Source organism: Petromyzon marinus, chromosome 35 (genome assembly GCF_048934315.1).
Source record: "Petromyzon marinus isolate PM22_M1 ecotype Great Lakes invasive population chromosome 35, UKy_Petmar_22M1.pri1.0, whole genome shotgun sequence".
Classification (NCBI taxonomy): domain Eukaryota; kingdom Metazoa; phylum Chordata; class Hyperoartia; order Petromyzontiformes; family Petromyzontidae; genus Petromyzon; species Petromyzon marinus.
This window is the reverse complement of record NC_133701.1, coordinates 1,294,016-1,313,142: the sequence shown is the minus strand read 5'-3', so window position 1 is coordinate 1,313,142 and position 19,127 is coordinate 1,294,016. Positions and strand designations below refer to the sequence as shown.

Sequence of the window (19,127 nt, the reverse complement as noted above, 5' to 3'; positions counted from 1 at the left end):
CATCTGCCAATGCCACGGGAAGTCAGATTTTGATGTACCTCGGAGAAGGACCATATACTCTAAAAAAAACATTACACTATACAGTTTTCACTGGTAAGGCACTCATTTCAATGTTTGCATGATATTGTACTAAGCTCTGAGGTTTATGAGGTTGCTTCATGAGTGTGGTGGTTTCATTGTTTTTTTAAATGAATTTGTCAACACGGCAGTGTGGGAAGTGTGCGGTGGTGGTTTCAGGCGGACGTTGCAGCACTTTGTGGTTCTACCCACCCAGAGCTGCAGGCCTCACCAAGCGTCGATCTCACTTCTGAGTGAAGACTCACAAGCACGGAGACCTGGGTCACAGTCTGGCGAACACACAGCGTCAACCTCACCCAGGTGGGTTTGTGTGTGGCTAGTATACCTATTGTCACTGAGTGTGCCTATTGAGACTGTGGGGAGCAACAACGTCGTGCTTAGCACGCTATGCTTCGAACCTGACGACTCAAGTTCCATTCTCGCCCACGGCTAACATTGGTGGCGAAAATTTGAACCGGTCCTGGGCCTCCCATCAGTCAACTGTTAAACGAGTACATGGTGTGGTACGTAAAAATAACCACTCGGGAGGTAAAGGCAGCCGAGCGTTGTGCTGGCCATACCACCCCTTCGTGTACCATGTTGGCGTTGATAGGTGCTCGCCAACAGCCCTTGCCCAAACAGACTGTTTATAAATGTTATCATGGGGGATGGAGCGATGCATTGATTCACTGATTAGTCATATCAATTCTTAAGTTCGCATTACGTGCATTGAATGTGTGTAAGAACTAATGTATGTCATGAGCTTACATCACCCGAGCAGCCACTAGAGGTGTTATCGTTTTTCCAAAATGTTAAGAATTGGTTCTTGAATAAAACCGTGAGCCTAAAATGAAAATAATTATCAAATAACTGTGGGTTGTGGTTGAATCGTTCCACCTATACTTTGTAGTATCGATGACTTTGTGTGTGCAAATCCAGTGTAACTGTAATATATAATGTAAGTGTGAGTTACAAGAGTGGCTTTATAGTCCCAGCACGAGACATTTTTATTGCCGCTGTAGTTTTGCTGTTGAGTGTCACCTAACAATTGTGAACCTTGACCCTTTAGTGGGCACATATTTTTTAAACGCCCAAAAGCAATACAAATCAACAAGGCCTTCACAAGACTCTGCTCATTCACAGGTTGCACGTGAACAACATCCCTCGTTCTCTTTGTACAGAACTCCTCATCCACATCGACTTAGCAGAGCATTGTGGACCCTATTATCCATGGGGTTCTTTGTGAAACTATTCCACTTATCCGTGGGAAAAATCGCAGATACTAGGAAGAATAGGTCCGTGCATACTATACGTTTTTGGAGAGACTCTGCACATTACCTCCCATGTCTTATAGGAGTTGTGGCCAATAAGATCGCAGATAGGAGACGTTCTGTATGGTTGGCATGGTGCACAAGTATGTGGGGTGGCTAGCGTCAGGCATGTTGACCCTGTCTCAAAGCTAACAGCTACGGATGTGACCTCACCACACAAGGTACTCGTCATCTTCGGTGGAGATGGCCGTAGAGAAACCCAATCCAGTAGTTGTAAAGTGATGGATCATTTAATCAGGTACTGTAGAATTAATTGCTATGCTCAGATCTTGCGTGAAAGAATACATTATTTTAGATTCACGCAAATTATGTATGTATTTTACATGTAGGCTGAAAAGGTTAACTTAAGTATGCAAATAATATGGACACAAGAAACACGACTGTACAAATGGGGGTGTAAAACCAATTTTTTTTTGCAGTGAATTGAAACCCAGCATATTGATAATGGTTTTTCTTTAGTGAATGCTGTTTTACTCTAGCTTACTATTTTATGTAGACCGTAATCCATCACAGAGACAATAAAATGATTTCAAGCTGTGCTGTAAGTCATACGTAGGTGGATGCATGCATGATAATTGGAGGTCTAGGCAGGCAGAGGGGAAAATTCCACAAAGCATCCTTCATCCTGAGGGCCTTCATGACCATTGTTTTGGTCGCAGCAACACCAAGGGGGGTGAGGAGTGGGCCCATTTTACGAAGTTAAAAACAAAGCCTGTCAAAATTCCATCCATATGCATTCGGAACATGTTTCAATCCTTGATTTAAAGCTTTCGTGACTGCAGTAATTCATATTCTTAGCTCTTTCGGTAAAGTCACGTTGAAGGGAAACAATAAAATAATAAAATATATATAAAACAATAAAGATTCTCACGACGTTTCGACCATAACACAAACGGTCGACACACCTGATGACGACCGTTTGTGTTATGGTCGAAACGTCGTGAGAATTTTTATTGTTTCATGTATATTTTATTATTTTATTGTTTCCCTTCAACGTGACTTTACCGAAAAAGCTAAGAATATGTTTCAATCCATCAATGATTGGGCCTTCTTGACCACTGTGTTATAGCAAACATGTGTTTAAGCAGACACTACTTGTATAATGCTGTGTATGTGTATTCATCCCTGTGTTTAGTGCCGTTAGATATATTTATTATATGTTGGAGATGATATACAGTGCTGTTTGACCATACTTCACCACGCTGCTCAGTTTGGGTTTCAGAAGTCGAGAGTTGCGCAGGTCTGGCTCAGACATAACTCGTCCCTGATGTTAGAATGGAACTTGGATCTCTGGGTTCAAAGTGCAGGGCACTAGCCCAGGGTGGAGGCCTTCCTCCTGCAGGTGATTGACAAGGGACTGTAAACTACAGTGCCATAGTCGTTGTTACAGTGAATTTACACTGCAAAAAGACAATCCTCGAAAGAGCACAAACATTACATTTTCACGTTCCCTCGAGTGCATTTCTGTGTGAACAGCTCCAAAAGTGAGCATATATTAATGTCCATTGCTTAATATACAATTTGATTCAGTATATGCTGTATATCCGATATGCAGCCCTGATTTCTATAAATACTTGCAGTACTGTGTATGTGTAGTAAACCCTATATTAAGCGCAATGATATCTATTTGTGGGAATGATATACAGTGTGTGATGGGTGATGCAGTTATAATCATCACGCTGCACTATGAACTAGGTGATGTTCGCCATGATTCCTTTGGCGAGTGACATCTGAGCCCTTCTTGCTCCCCACCCCCCCGCCCTTTAACAACCCACACTGACCAGTATGGTGAAGTATGATCAAGGAACTCCGATGACTGGAACTGAGCAGGAGCCCTTCATCTAGCAGTGGACTCACAAGGGGATACAATCACACAGTAGAGTGCATTGGTGGAGTGTTCTCTGTCCATGTTACAGACATTCAAACTGCATATCAATATTTTTCAAAACAGCACCAAGACTAAATCTTAACTATTAAATACAACTTACATTCACGTATTGACGACATTATTAACGTCCCAAAAAAGTAGCAACATGGACTCGAAAAAAAACCACCCATGAGCTGTCATTTCCATCTCGTGGGAGAATGGAGGTGAGGCGGTAAGAGAGGGGAGAGGTGGAAAGGGTGTGTGTGTGAAAGGAATTTATAACATTCAGCTGCATGAGCGTGCAGAAGCACGCTTCCCTCCCGAGATATGTCATTCCATGTCTTTTGCATGACTTTTTGCCGTTTGAACAATATCTGTAGGCTTTTTATACGGCAGTTTTGTAATTAGTTTTAAATCTTCAACTCAACACCTGTATATTACCCAGGTATCTGAGATGACGAAAGATGCAGTGGACACCTACGGGCTATCTGCCCATGGATCGTTATGATTATGATCTCTTGATAAATATACATGCATAGCTCGCAGTAGCTTTTCACCTCATTCAAAGGACATCAGCTACAGCACGAAACGACAGCGGACTCGCTATGCACTGGGAAACAAGACTGCAGAGGGCAATATAATCATGGATCATCCAAATGCATCCTAAGGTGCTGTGCAAAATACTAGGACACGTGCATCACAGGAACTACACATTTTTTCCATGGCAATAATTATGTAATCTCTCTTTAATAACTTCCGTAAATGATTATATATGCAAATGTGAAAAAAGCCAATTTAACATGGAGGCTTTTGCCACCAATATCATCCATAATACAGAGTTTTTGGGTTAGATCGCGTCAATATAAATGTGTCGTTAAACCCGCCACCACCGGACACACATTTATATTTGCGTGATCTAACCCAATAAACCTGTGTTATGGGTGAAAAAAGCAGTTTCCTTAAGAACGTGAGGCTTCTGATCAGCAACAACTGGGGGTCCCAAGCGAGATCCTCCCACACACAGATCAAGATTGCAAACTCAGTTTCTGGTTTAAAGACTAGCTTTGTTCCGTATTGTTTCCTCGAAATAATATCGGCGGCTCTGCCATGATCTGCACATAACAGGAATTGTTTTGGGGGCCCATGAAAATAGAGTTGGAGTGAAAAGCAGTGCTGACTTGATGCAGGCAGCCTCTCCGCACCGCGCAGGAACCCGTCATTCTGGTGAGTCCCACCGCAGTGGCGTTTGTGCCGTTCAGCATCTGCGGTAGTGTTGGTTTGTACATTCCTGAAATGGTTTGTGGATTCTGGAGGGGTTTTTTTAAAAATGGGATTTTCTTTCATTCTTCCTTCACAGTGTATTTTTTTTAATTTTTAGATTATTTAAATACAAAGCAATATTTAAAAAAAACATTACAAGTTGTAAACTGGCTAAATTTGATGTCCTTGGAAATGATGACGGTTTCTTAAAAACGCGGACATGCCACGGTATTTCTCCACTTACACAAAAACAAATATATGTTTTAGTCCATCGGCCAATTGGCTTTCCAGCAGAGTTTGTTTGTTTGCTAAACAAATTAAATAACAAATGTGTGTCTGGAAAGCAAACCAATGACAACCCAACCTGTGGCTTGCAAGAACGGGGGGGGAGGGGGGTCACACTCTTTCAGCCGCAGAAGCAGTCCATTGTTTGAGTCTTGGGAGAGGAGGAGGAGCAGGAGGCGGAGGAAGTGGAGGTTGTTGTTATCGTGAATGATGTTGGCTGGGGTGGTGGGCGTGTGTACTCAAGGAGGAGTGTACAGGTGGAGCCTGCGTGTCAGGTTCTGGGTGGGTGAGTGCGTGACACTTAAGCACGGAGACAGTGAGAGAGAGAGAGTGTTAGAGAGAGAGAGAGAGACAGTGTGTGTGTGAGAGAGTTTGTGAGAGTGTGTGTGAGAGAGACACAGTGTGTGAGAGAGTGTGTGAGACACAGGACAGTGATTCATTGTCGGGAGGGAGGATCAACGTGAGAGTGAGGAGGGCGGTGGAGAGAGCGGCAGCACACACAGAGGGCGTGTGCACGAGGGAGTGGCTGCTGGGAGTGGCGAGTGGCGGTGGTGGGGGTGGTGGTGGTGAGGAGGAGGAGAGCCCTGGTGTGGTGTGGTGGTGGTGTCATGTTCGAGTTAAAATACGCTAGGGCGAGCAGCAGGGAGGACGAGCGGAGCAGCCGGGCACCGGGAGCCATGGCGTGGGTGACGGGAGACCCCCTGGGCATGGGCTGCGTGGCCATTGACATGCTCTGTCTGCTGCTGGGTGAGAGACACGTGCTGCACGTGCTGATATCAGCACACAAACACGACGCGGGAGACGTACACAATGGTCGCTCGTGTGAAATGAATGCATCAGGTACACGTTTATATAAACATTATTCAATAGCTATGCAGTTCCTGACTTACACAATACACATACTACTGGGTGAATACACACAGGGGTGGTGTCAAATGAACGCACAGATACACTACATAAAAACACAATAGTGTACATACTTGTATTGTGCACACACTAACAATGTATGATAAACGCTATATATAGCACACAATGCATATACTGCATTGCAGTGTGTAACACAGTGCACACGCATGCTCACACAGACAGTATACAAGACAGGCGCGTGTACTGTGCACAACGATATACACACAGACACGCACACACAGACACGCACACACACGTGCACACACACACACGTGTGTGTCTGTGCACACACACACACGTGCACACACACGTGTGTCTATGCACACACACGCGCACACGCACACACACGTGTGTCTGTGCACACACACGTGCACACACACACACACACGTGTGCACTGACACACACGTGTGTGTGTGTGTGCACTGACACACACACGTGTGTGTCAGTGCACTGACACACACGCGTGTGTGTGTGTCTGTGCACACACATACAAGTGCACACACACGTGCATGTGCACACTGCACCACAAAGACGCCCCCGTACGGACGTGAACAGACCGCCTATGAAGGCCGACACGGCAACACGAGGGGGTGGATGGGTGGCCAGAACCACGCCCGGCCGCCTTTGTCTCCCTAGATGGCGATGTTTACACACCCCACCAGGTACTCATTTGAGGCTGAGTCGACCTAGGGGGAGGTCCAGGGCCCGATTCAGGTAATCGCCACCGGTGTTAGCGGGAATCGAACTCGGGACGCCGGGTTCGTAGCGCTCACCGCAACACTACCGCTCCCCATAGATACATCCACACTAACGTACTAACCACACACTACACACACACAGACTACACCCACACACCACACACACTACACACACTACACACAAACACTACACACACACACTACGCACTACACACACACTACACACACACACTACACTTAGTACACACTACACACACACTAAACACACACACTACACACACACACTACACACACACACTACACACACACACTACACACCCACTACACACACCACATACACACCACATACACACTACACACAGACTACACACACACTACACTTAGTACACACTACACACACACTACACACACACAGACCACACACACACTACGCACTACACACACACTACAACACTACACACACACCACACACACTACACGCACACCACACAGACTACACACACTACACTTAGTACACACTACACACATACTACACACACACACTACGCACTACACACACACTACGCACTACACACAGACTACACACACACTACACACACACACACCCCACCCACACACCCACACCGCACCCACATCCACACACCCACACCGCTCCCACATCCACACATCAGACACATCACACCCACACCACTCAACCACGGCATCCACATACACATCACACCCACACCGCACCCACATCCACACATCACACACATCCACACATCACACACCCACACATCAGACACATCACACACCCACACATCACCACGGCACCCACACATCACCACGGCACCCACATACACATCACACCCACATCCACACATCACACACATCACACACCCACACATCACCACGGCACCCACATACACAGAGTATTCTCCTGTACAGTCCATAGGCACGCATGCAATCTACCTGCACTGGACACACAACACCCGCACGCACATCCGGTCACACACACGTGTACCTGTATAGACACACACGTGTACCTGTATAGACACACACGTGTACCTGTATAGACACACACGTGTACCTGTATAGACACACACACTTGTACCTGTATAGACACACACGTGTACCTGTATAGACACACACACGTGTACCTGTATAGACACACACGTGTACCTGTATAGACACACACGTGTACCTGTATAGACACACGTGTACCTGTATAGACACACGTGTACCTGTATAGACACACACACTTGTACCTGTATAGACACACGCACACGTGTACCTGTATAGACACACGCGTGTACCTGTATAGACACACACGTGTACCTGTATAGACACACAATTGTACCTGTATAGACACACACAATTGTACCTGTATAGACACACACAATTGTGCCTGTATAGACACACACAATTGTACCTGTATACACACACACGTGTACCTGTATAGACACACACAATTGTACCTGTATAGACACACAAAATTGTACCTGTATAGACACACACACGTGTACCTGTACAGACACACGCACACGTGTACCTGTACAGACATACACACTTGTACCTGTATAGACACACACACACGTGCACCTGTATAGACACACACGTGTACCTACCGCTCCCCATATATACACACACACGTGTACCTGTATACACACACGTGTAACTGTATAGACACACACACACTTTTACCTGTATAGACACATACACACGTGTACCTGTATAGACACACACAATTGTACCTGTATAGACACACATCACGTACAACGTTCAACAAAGAGACGTACTTGCTACAACCCACACACACTGTGTACACACACACAGTGTACATACACATATACAGTGTACACCCATATACAGTGTACACACACAGTGTACACACACACAGTGTACACATACACAGTGTACACACCACATACAGTGTGTACACCCACACACATGCACACCGTATGCATGGATACAAAGACAAAGATCCCCCGTGTAGCCTTAAACAGACTGTAGGGGCAAGTGCTGTTAGCGAGCACCGATGGAGGCCGGCACGGCACACGAGGGGGTGGGTGGCCAGCACCATGCCCGGCCGCCTTTGTCTCCCCAATGGTGTTGTTTACACACCAGGTACTCCTTTTAGGCTGAGTCGACCTAGGTGAGACCGGTTCAGATTATCGTCACGAGTGTTGACCGAGAGCGGGAATCGAACTCGGGTGGTTGGGATCATAGCGCAGCGCTAACCACTACACTACCGCTCCCCATAGATACATCCACACTACACACACACTACACAGACTACACACATACTACACAGACTACTCACACACTACACACATACTACACACACACTACACACACACTACACAGACTACACACATACTACACAGACTACACACTACACACACACTACACACACACTACACAGACTACACACATACTACACAGACTACACACATACTACACAGACTACACACATACTACACAGACTACACACTACACACACACTACACACACACTACACAGACTACACACTACACACATACTACACACACACTACACACACACTACACACACTACACAGACTACACACATACTACACACACACTACACACACACTACACAGACTACACACATACTACACACACACTACACAGACTACACACTACACACACTACACACACACTACACAGACTACACACACACTACACACACACTACACAGACTACACACATACTACACACACACTACACAGACTACACACAAAACTACACACACACTACACAGACTACACACTGCACAGACTACACACACACTACACACACACACTACACTTAGTACACGCCCACACTGCACACCCAAACACACTACACACGTAAGTACATGGTACACACACACACACTCACACATCACACCCACACACTCATCACACACTCATCACAGCCACACACTCATCACAGCCACACACTCATCACACCCACACACTCATCACATCCACACACTCATCACACCAACACACACTCATCACACCCACACACTCATCACACCCACACACTCATCACACCCACACACTCATCACATCCACACACTCATCACACCAACACACAATCATCACACCCACACACTCATCACACCCACACACTCATCACACCCACACACTCATCACATCCACACACTCATCACACCAACACACTCATCACACCCACACACTCATCACACCCACACACTCATCACACACACTCATCACACCCACACACTCATCACCCATCACACCCACTCACACCGACACACTCATCATACCCACACACCCATCACACCCACACACTCATCACACCGACACACACTCATCACCCATCACACCCACACACTCATCACACCCACACACACATCACACCCACACTCATCACACCGACACACTCATCACACCCACACACTCATCACCCATCACACCCACTCACACCGACACACTCATCACACCCACATCACAACTCGGGTGCACACCGTTCGTTTGCCGTTTACACCAAATCCCATTGTTGTGCCTGTCGCAGTTTCCCTACAACTATCTGGTGCACATCATCACTCTGTCGTTCTTGCGAACAAACGAATCCCATCTCTAACCGCGGAATAGCTACTGCCATTTGACTTTCTCGCCCGGCACGTAACGAACACGCTCACAATGGGATTGCTGCGCGCTAATTGTCAAGTGTTCACGATTATGTATCCGTGGGATGTCTTCATTTAACTTATTTCTCTCTCTGGACTGGACTGTTCCACAACAATTTAGCTTGTGTCACGTGTGTGGCGGGTCCAGTTGTAAGCGGATTTTCCGAGGGAGTTTAACCGGTTTGTCCACCCTCGGAGATGGAATTTGTATTCACTTTCCTGGCTCATTTGAATTGGCATTGCTTTTTTTTATTGTGCAGCACAAACAATTTGTAAAATCGTCAGTTTACTTTCGCTTACATGTTAACCCATACGGTTTATTCTTGTACAGGAGGGAAATTGGGTAAAACAATGTTTTTGTCTATTTGTTTGTGTTTCTCCCTTGTGATGGGACTTTGTAGGATGAATGTTGAGATTTATAAGGGACACGGGGATGACCAATAAGGTCTGAAATGGTCTGTAATAAGGTCGGGCACTGATAAGGGGTTGACAGGTCTGCCTTAAGTTCATTACATCTGGTGCTCATGATCTTAATGCTGTAATGAGTTTCCCACTTCCTATCGTCGTAAGTCCAAATTACCGCACTGCCAAGGTTAATGTTTATTTTCTTTAGCCGCTGGACCTAGCAAGACTCGGCTTATTGCCTTTACAGCGAATTTGCCACGCGCTGCTTCAACTTAAGTTTTGATTTCTCGCCCTGAATCTTGCTCATCAACAACGGCAAGCGGGCACGGTGGTGGCATTGGTGAAGGAGGCCACAGGCCCTGCTGATGAGAAGCAGTGCAGTTGAAAGCAGGCGAACAACGTTGCCGGTCGATGCTGTAAAGAGAAACATTACGATAATCTGTAATACATACGCCATAGATGTAATCTGATTAACTTTTAACATAGGGCAGACCCTTTTACCTTATAATTTGTTGAAGCAACCAAAGAGATTATCTTATTGTACAGCGGTTTGTAAACGACGGTGCATAATGCATTTTCAAACTTCAGGTTTGGATTTTAAAGTGGCAATAAACGCGATGATATGATACAGCATTTGAAAACATTTGTGTCAGATCTTTAAGTGGCATTACAAACGTCCATGACCCATTGGTCAGCTGGACTATCTCAGTGACCTCAATGCTGAGAGCGAGGACATTTGACTATTACTGTACCGTTTTCCTTCTGTTGTGTGTGCCTATATGACAGCACAGGGAGGGGTTATGCATCATTATTTAAATGCCAGAACCTATCCCATCATATGCAGTCCCTTGTAATGTCCGCACTTGATATCTTGAAGTCTCTTAACCTCGTTATTAAACTGCCTCCTGAATAATAAATAACCTGGTACAAATATCGCAGGCACCGAATGTCGTCAGCAAGGCAAGACCTGGACAACCAAATGCTACTTTGGGCACGGATGAGGCAGAGGGCACGGGACTGTCAATAATGTTGGACCCACAGCACCACAGTTAACATTTTTTGCAAACCCTTAAATAGTTTTTTTAAGCTTCAATAAATGAGTGGATTAAAGGGTTGTTTTGCTCATGTGATGTATTGTTTTGTAATCCGTAATTTGTGCTTGTTGTTGAAAGACTAGGCTGCCGACCATGTCAAGGTTTGTTGGTAGTGAAGTTATTTTTGGCAACTGCTCTCTGTCCTTCACCTTCAAGGCCTGGCTATAGAGTAGAGAATGTCGCCTAGAGGTTGTGTAAGGTTCATCCTGAAAAAGGTTTATGGGTCTTCTGGGTCGCGTGCATTTTAAGCCAGTCCCAGATATTCTTCAACCTAAGATCCTAAGTACTGTATATCTAAGTTTGTTTTGGAATTATGTCTACCACCTACACATCACAAATATACATTGGGTTGACTGATGTACAGTAGGGATCTCAAGTGACATTGCACACAGACAATCCAACAAATATGAATGAGATGTTGGACAGTGTCAAATCTTGTTAATAGCTTTCCTCTTGCGATGTAACTGGTTTACAGTATCCTTGGCTTTTAAATGTGTGGTTGGCAGGCACACAATCATGAATAACTCACAAACTTGAAGTAAATTCATACTTTAAGTCATACTGATCATCTGAAAGGATTTAGTATGGTGGGTATCATTTTACGTGAATATGATTTTAATGGTTGCTTATTTTTTAATATTTGTTTTATTCATATTTTCTTCAAACCAGAAAATGTTAGTAATTTAAAATGTTGCCAGTTTTGAAGAGAAGTCCATATCTTTTTTCTAGACAAAGATGATATTGATAGTCCGTCTGGTTATGGAGGCTGTCTAGGTACAGAGAGAGGAAAAACGTTTCCAATCAAATCTAGAAGTTATCTCTCTGTGGACAGGCTCAAATGTTTCATCTCTAGCTACATGCTGATAGCAAAATACTCATGTACAGTGTTTGGTGAAAATACAAATAAAAACTGCTTGAAGCCAATAAGATAAAGTGAGCTTCCTTGCCACTTCAAATGACTCTGAACAAACTGCTGAGAATTGCAATTTCGATCAGATGGGCTCTCTCCTGTTGGTTGGTTTAGTTGGAAGACATCTTGGCTTGTGTTGAATAGTTCGAGAGGAAAAGAACTTACGATACAAGCCACCAGTGCTGAGTGAGCCTCGGGTACCGTCTAATGCATTTGGGAGAGACTTCAAATACTGCATACTTACCACCAACCAGAGTTCTATTCCTGCTCGTGGCTAACACCAGTGACGATTATCTGAACTGGTCCTGCTTCTTACCTGGTGTGGTCTTCGCCACTCGGGAGACAAAGGCGGCCGGGCGTAGTGCTGGCCATCGACCCCCTCGTGTGCCGTGCCGGCCTTCGTAGGTGCTTGCTAATAGCACTTGCCCCAACAGTCTGTTCAGCCTATACGGCGGTTTTTGTTCAGCCTATACGGCGGTTTTTGTCTTTTGTGCGGGTGTAGTTGTGTGCATATTTTGAGCAATGTGTGTTTACGCCTAAATCACAGCCTTCATAGGTGTGTGTGCTGTATATTACTGCAGTTCGGGTTGTTTACATGTGTTTATGCCCAGAGACGTTAAGAGATAACATTGTTTCGGAGAAATGGGCCTGTTAATCTGATGTCTAAGAAGCTCCAGCACAAATGCCCTGATTCCCAAGAGAACAATCAATAAATCCTCCGCTTGTTAGCATATGTTTTGAATTCACTGTAGATTTTACGTTTCAGGAAACTCATTAATCACATGTAGGCAGTGAGTTCCTTAGTTTTAGATGTCTTGATTCCAGAGCGGTCTCTGTGATGGGTAGTTCTGAATTCATGAAAGTCACGCAAGAAGGATGGGAGGTTGAAGTGGAACTACCTGGATGATCCCTTCTGGGTCTTGTTTGAATTAAATTGACAGTTATGAAGAGCCGAGGACACTGGTGGTGATGAAAGGGTACAATGCTGATTGTGAGGTCCATTCACTTTGTTGTAGGTGTCAAACCATTGCTTATTCAACTGGTGGTGGCTAGGAAATGTTATTTACCTCGCCTGGTAGCAGCAGGTCGTTGGCTCGATCTCAACCATGACTATGCCTGGTGTATATTTGGAGTTTGCTTGTCTCTCTCTCCGTGGTGGTCGTGTTGATTTTTCTCCAGGTCCTCCGGTTTTTCCCTCCCCATTTACAAACACGCTTATTAGCTGATTTGGCTACCTTAAATTCCCACGTGTGATGATGATGTCAGCCACTTTGATGAGCTATCATGCCTTGCCTCTCAAAAATAGCTAATAGCTTGGTGGGCTTTACCTGGAAAAACATAATGTAGTTTATCCCTTACATAATCAGTATTTTCCAAAATAATAGATCAATGCCTTCGAAGTTGCACCATATATGTTATTTTTAGGATTATATTATTTTGAAATTGTACCTCTTTTAAGGTTGCGTGAATGTGTGGAGCTACGCACATCTTGGCTTCTGTTGCCATCCTCTCTGCGCCTGCGTCCACATCTGCTGCGCCACTGGCCTCTCAGTGCTGTACATAACGGACGATTGATCTTGAAAAGACAGGGGCTTGTCTACATGCTCTGTGCGATGAAACCCGCTGAGCACAATAGTGGCACCCGGATGTTGGAATTTGAGAACGCTTCTGCCGATGAGCATATCACAGATATGAAAATAACTTTTGAACGTGAAGTATAGCAAGTTGGCCGAGTGGCTGACAGAGTGAATGATTTCCAGGAAACAAAGTTAAACACTGCTGAGATCCTGGGTTCCGTGATAGCCAGCCGCCTTGTGATTACACAGGGTTCTCAATTTGAGCAAGAAACCAAATAACCACTAAAAACTATACATTTGAGATTTCACACATTTTGGCATATCCTGTGTTGGTGCCTTGAATCCATGTGTTAGAACATATCTAAGGCAAGACACGTGAGAGGATGCAACCACGAGTGTACGTAACACACATGTTCAGGGATTGTAGAAATAGTTCCACATTATCATCTTCCAGAGGTCTTTCTGTCACATGGTGGGTGATGTCACACAGCTTTCTTGGAGCATTACAAATATCATTGTCTGAATAATTATACGTTTCCAAAAACACAATATTTAAATATAATTTGGAAAAAATGCACAAGTATATTGCCACGCTTTTACTTAATACACTTTATTGCAATCAGGAGTGGAGAATGTTTGGTAAACACATTCTGTTCACCTCTGTTGCCAAGCAGAGACGTGCTGCCCTTCCCATTTCCTCCAGATCTTTTCAAATTTTGTTTTGTTCTGTTCCAGTGGCGAATACGCATTCCTTTGCTTTTCTTTAGCTTTTTTGAAAACATTTAGCGTTTTAAGTCATGATTTCTGTGCACAGTAGCTCACTCTTGTGAATATCGCAGAGCCCTTAACACAGCCTACAGCATAAACCACACTTTGGTAACAAACCACACTTTGGTAACATTCCACTAAACAATGTGTGGCTGTGGTAATGGATTCACCATTGATGCTGCAAACTGGTTCAACTCCACATGTGCTGACTGCCGCATTGTACTGGACCATGCCATAATCAAATTCTAATTCTGGATCTCCCTCCCCTTGGCTTTGGAACCATCAGTGCAGCCAAATATATACCTAATATACGATATCTTTTGGCTAATACCTTGTAAAAGTGGTAGGCAAAGCCAAGGTATTCTCATACAGGTAAGACCACAAGATTTTCAAAAAAGTTGCAGTGTCTGCGTAAATAGTGGCATCTATGTCAGTGGTTCTGAGATAGTCGTGAAAATTCCATCATTCTCATGGCAGGGACCAGTCTATCCCTAGAAAATCCACTCTTCGCGTCCCACAAAGTAGTACTCACTTCATTAAAACTGAACGATGTTTGTTATCACTTGACACCCTGATCTTCTATGCTGCTACAATAATAATAAGACATTACAGAATCATGCGGCCAGAAATACCTGTCACAATACTTGCATGTGGCGCTGCGGTGGCTATGAGATGTGTTAACTACCTCGCCTGGTATAGAGGAGGTCGTGGGTTCGATCCCAACCCTGACGCCTGTTGGATATTTTGAGTTTGCGTGTTCTCCCTGTGGTCGCGTGAATTTTTCTCCGAGTCCTCTGGTTTCCCTGCACATTTATCAACGTGCGTTTAGAGTATATGGCTGTTATAAATTTCCGCGTGATGAGCCACTTCGTTGAGCTATCATTTGTGGCTAGGATGTTTCTTGAAAAGAGCTATATAGCTCAGTGGGTCTTACCTGGTAAAATAAAAATAGTTTATTTTTTTTAATAGTATGTTGAACTCTTTCGCATTGTACATAGCCAACCGTGCTAATCGGAGGTCCGGGGAAAGGACAATAAACTAAACACAAAGAGCATTTCTAGAGAAGTAGGTTTTGCAATCTGGTACTGGTGTTGGTGGTATTGGGTGAGATACTTGTAGCTAGGGCCCAGTCCTGCTGCCCATCACTAATGTCATTAGGGGCCGTCCATAAATGACGTCACGCGATTTTGGACGATTTTTGACCCCCCTCCCCTCGTCACACGGCGTCACAAAAAGTCAGACCTCCCCCCTCAAATATGACGTCACAAAGCTCTGCCCCCCCCCCCCCCAAAACAATATTTCCATTTTGAAAATAAAACTTGCTTCAAATCGCGCCATTGGAACCTCCTTTGCCAGTAGCAAAATCTGATAATTGGTTTTTACCCTTTTATCTGGCAACAAAACTGACACCTTTTTTTTTTACAAGGAATTATGTTTGCATTGACCACAATACCTGCGGTCGGAATGCAAACAAAATACAAAATACATAACTCTGATAATGTATTGGCACTGTCCTTGAAATTGATTGGTCCACACCCGAGACAGCTTTCCTTCGAGCCTTGTCTCACATGGTGCCTAGTCTCACGCGGTGCCTAGTCTCACGTGGTGCCTCGTCTCACGTGGTGCCTAGTCTCACGTGGTGCCTAGTCTCACGCGGTGCCTAGTCTCACGTGGTGTCTAGTCTCACGCGGTGCCTAGTCTCACGTGGTGTCTAGTCTCACGTGGTGTCTAGTCTCACGTGGTGTCTAGTCTCACGTGGTGCCTTGTCTCACGTGGTGCCTAGTCTCACGTGGTGCCTCGTCTCACGCGGTGCCTAGTCTCACGCGGTGTCTAGTCTCACGCGGTGCCTAGTCTCACGTGGTGCCTCGTCTCACGTGGTGCCTAGTCTCACGTGGTGCCTAGTCTCACGCGGTGCCTAGTCTCACGCGGTGTCTAGTCTCACGCGGTGCCTAGTCTCACGCGGTGTCTAGTCTCACGTGGTGTCTAGTCTCACGTGGTGTCTAGTCTCACGCGGTGCCTAGTCTCACGTGGTGCCTAGTCTCACGTGGTGTCTAGTCTCACGTGGTGCCTTGTCTCACGTGGTGCCTAGTCTCACGTGGTGTCTAGTCTCACGTGGTGCCTAGTCTCACGTGGTGCCTAGTCTCACGTGGTGCCTCGTCTCACGCGGTGCCTAGTCTCACGCGGTGTCTAGTCTCACGTGGTGCCTAGTCTCACGTGGTGCCTAGTGTCACGTGGTGCCTCGTCTCACACGGTGCCTAGTCTCACGTGGTGCCTAGTCTCACGTGGTGTCTAGTCTCACGTGGTGCCTAGTCTCACGTGGTGTCTAGTGTCACGTGGTGCCTAGTGTCACGTGGTGCCTAGTCTCACGTGGTGCCTAGTCTCACGTGGTGCCTAGTCTCACGTGGTGCCTAGTCTCACGTGGTGCCTAGTGTCACGCGGTGTTGGGCCAGATGACGCCAAGGCTCTAAGGAAAGCTGTCTCGGGTGTGGCCCAATCAATTTCAAGGACAGTGCCAATACATTATCAGAGTTATGTATTTTTGTTTGCAATCCGACCGCAGGTATTGTGGTCAATGCAAACATGACTCAACTAATAGGGTTTTCCCCCTTTTTTTCTGGCAAAAACTGAAACCTTGTAAAAAGGTTTCAGTTTTGTTGCCAGAAAAAAGGGGAAAAACCCTATTATTACATTTTGGTAGTGGCAAAGGAGGTCTAATGACAAACATGACTCCTTGTAATAAAGGTGTCAGTTTGTTGCCACATGAAAGGGTAAAAAAATTATGCTTCAAATCGCTTTAAACTATTGTAATTGTAGTGCGTATTTAATGTGTCGCTGCACTCTGATGTTGTAGGAGAAAACATTTATTAAAAAGTCTATTTAATTAAGTAGAAAGTGTTGTCTATATTTATTTAAAGTTGCGCATTTTGATGTGACGTCACATTTCTCAACCCCCCCGCCCTCGTCACACATCGTCACAAAATTTCTAACCCCCCCCCCACAGGTGCGTGACGTCATTTATGGACGGCCCCTTATGACATCAAATAACACGGGGCACTGACATTAAATAAGCCATTCATGTTGGTGGAGATGGTAACCATGGCTGCGAATCTCCATAGCAGTGAACACCCTCATAAATCACCCGACACAACCCCTCTCAGCAACCACACAGCCCCTGGGTCTACTACCTAAGCAACGAGTTCGGATGGGCGTGGTGAACTTTGGAGGCAAGCGTTGGTGGTTCACGGAGATTGGTGAGACTCATTCCTGCCAAGCTGCAAGAGCATTAGCAGCTCGAAGTAGAGTAAGCAGGTTAATGCACCCATCTATCGGGACCACCGTGAGTGTTATGTCTCTCATCGGACAAACATCCCAATGCAGGCCCCTTCCTGGAAAAGTGTCTCGAGGCTCAATGGGGCTTTGGCCGTGTCAATACGTGGCATTATTGACGATTGCCGTGTTAATTTTGAGTATCGCCTACATTATTTTGACACAGTCCTCTCCTGAATCACAGCTCGAGTCGGCAAAGGAGACACCTTGCCGTTTTGCATGCCATTGTGCACTCGTAAACTAATGGGCATTCGAGACACCGGGAATTCTACATCGGTTACATTTTATATTGAATTTAAATCAAAAACACATTTTTGGAGAGACTCCAACTTCCAACAGAATCTTGATGTGTGCCTTTTTTTCTTCACGTGCCCAGATGCGCCGCTTCAGACTGGGTTTTTGTAACGCTGAAGATTGGGTTGAAAGCATACGAGGGAAACGCTTAAAAAAATGAGAATCTATTCTTGTTTTTCATACTTTGATACTGGCAAAAAGGTCCAATGATACAGCTGCTCACCCCTAGCTATGAATGCTCTGATACGTGGGGCATTGTCTTTGTACTGTTCGCCTTTTGGCGTTCTCTGATCTGACACTGGTGAGACGAGGCTATATAGAAGAGGCTGTCTCTGGTGCAGGCCGATCACTTTCAAAGACAATGCGGCATATATTATAATCGGAGCATGTTTGTTGCATGTTCACCACAAAGTAGTGTGTGTGTGTGTGTGATTAATGCAGTAACTTGATTCCTTGCTAAAGGTTTATCTATTTGGCGTTGGGACATCTTAACACCTCCGGTTTTATTGCCAGAAAGGGTCAAAACTATTCTTATTTGTCATACTCTAAAAAAGTGTTCATGCTGCTTTAGAGAATTGTGATCATCACCATGAAAGGAAACTGGTAAAGAGTCACTTTACTGTAACTAAACGATTGGAGAGTTCAGAGGTGTGCTGTGGATTAACAGAGTTTCCTATCAAGTTAAGTCATAAAAATATTTTGCTGCGA

General features: G+C 45.1%; 1 protein-coding gene across 3 annotated transcripts in view; it reads left to right on the top strand.

Moving 5' to 3' along the window:
- Nucleotides 1-19,127, top strand: part of LOC116948805 (phospholipid phosphatase 3-like) — a 47,073-nt gene continuing 27,946 nt past the window's right edge. Inside the window, exons 1-4 of one of the 3 annotated variants that reach the window (XM_076071794.1) lie at nt 1-93; nt 275-378; nt 4,381-4,479; nt 5,432-5,547. In XM_076071794.1, the coding sequence (XP_075927909.1) occupies nt 5,478-5,547 (70 nt within the window). In that variant the 5' untranslated portion in view covers nt 1-93; nt 275-378; nt 4,381-4,479; nt 5,432-5,477. Of the gene's footprint in view, nt 94-274; nt 379-4,380; nt 4,480-4,557; nt 5,548-19,127 lie in introns of those variants that run through there. The other 2 variants (XM_032965916.2, XM_032965915.2) reach the window with 2 other exon arrangements.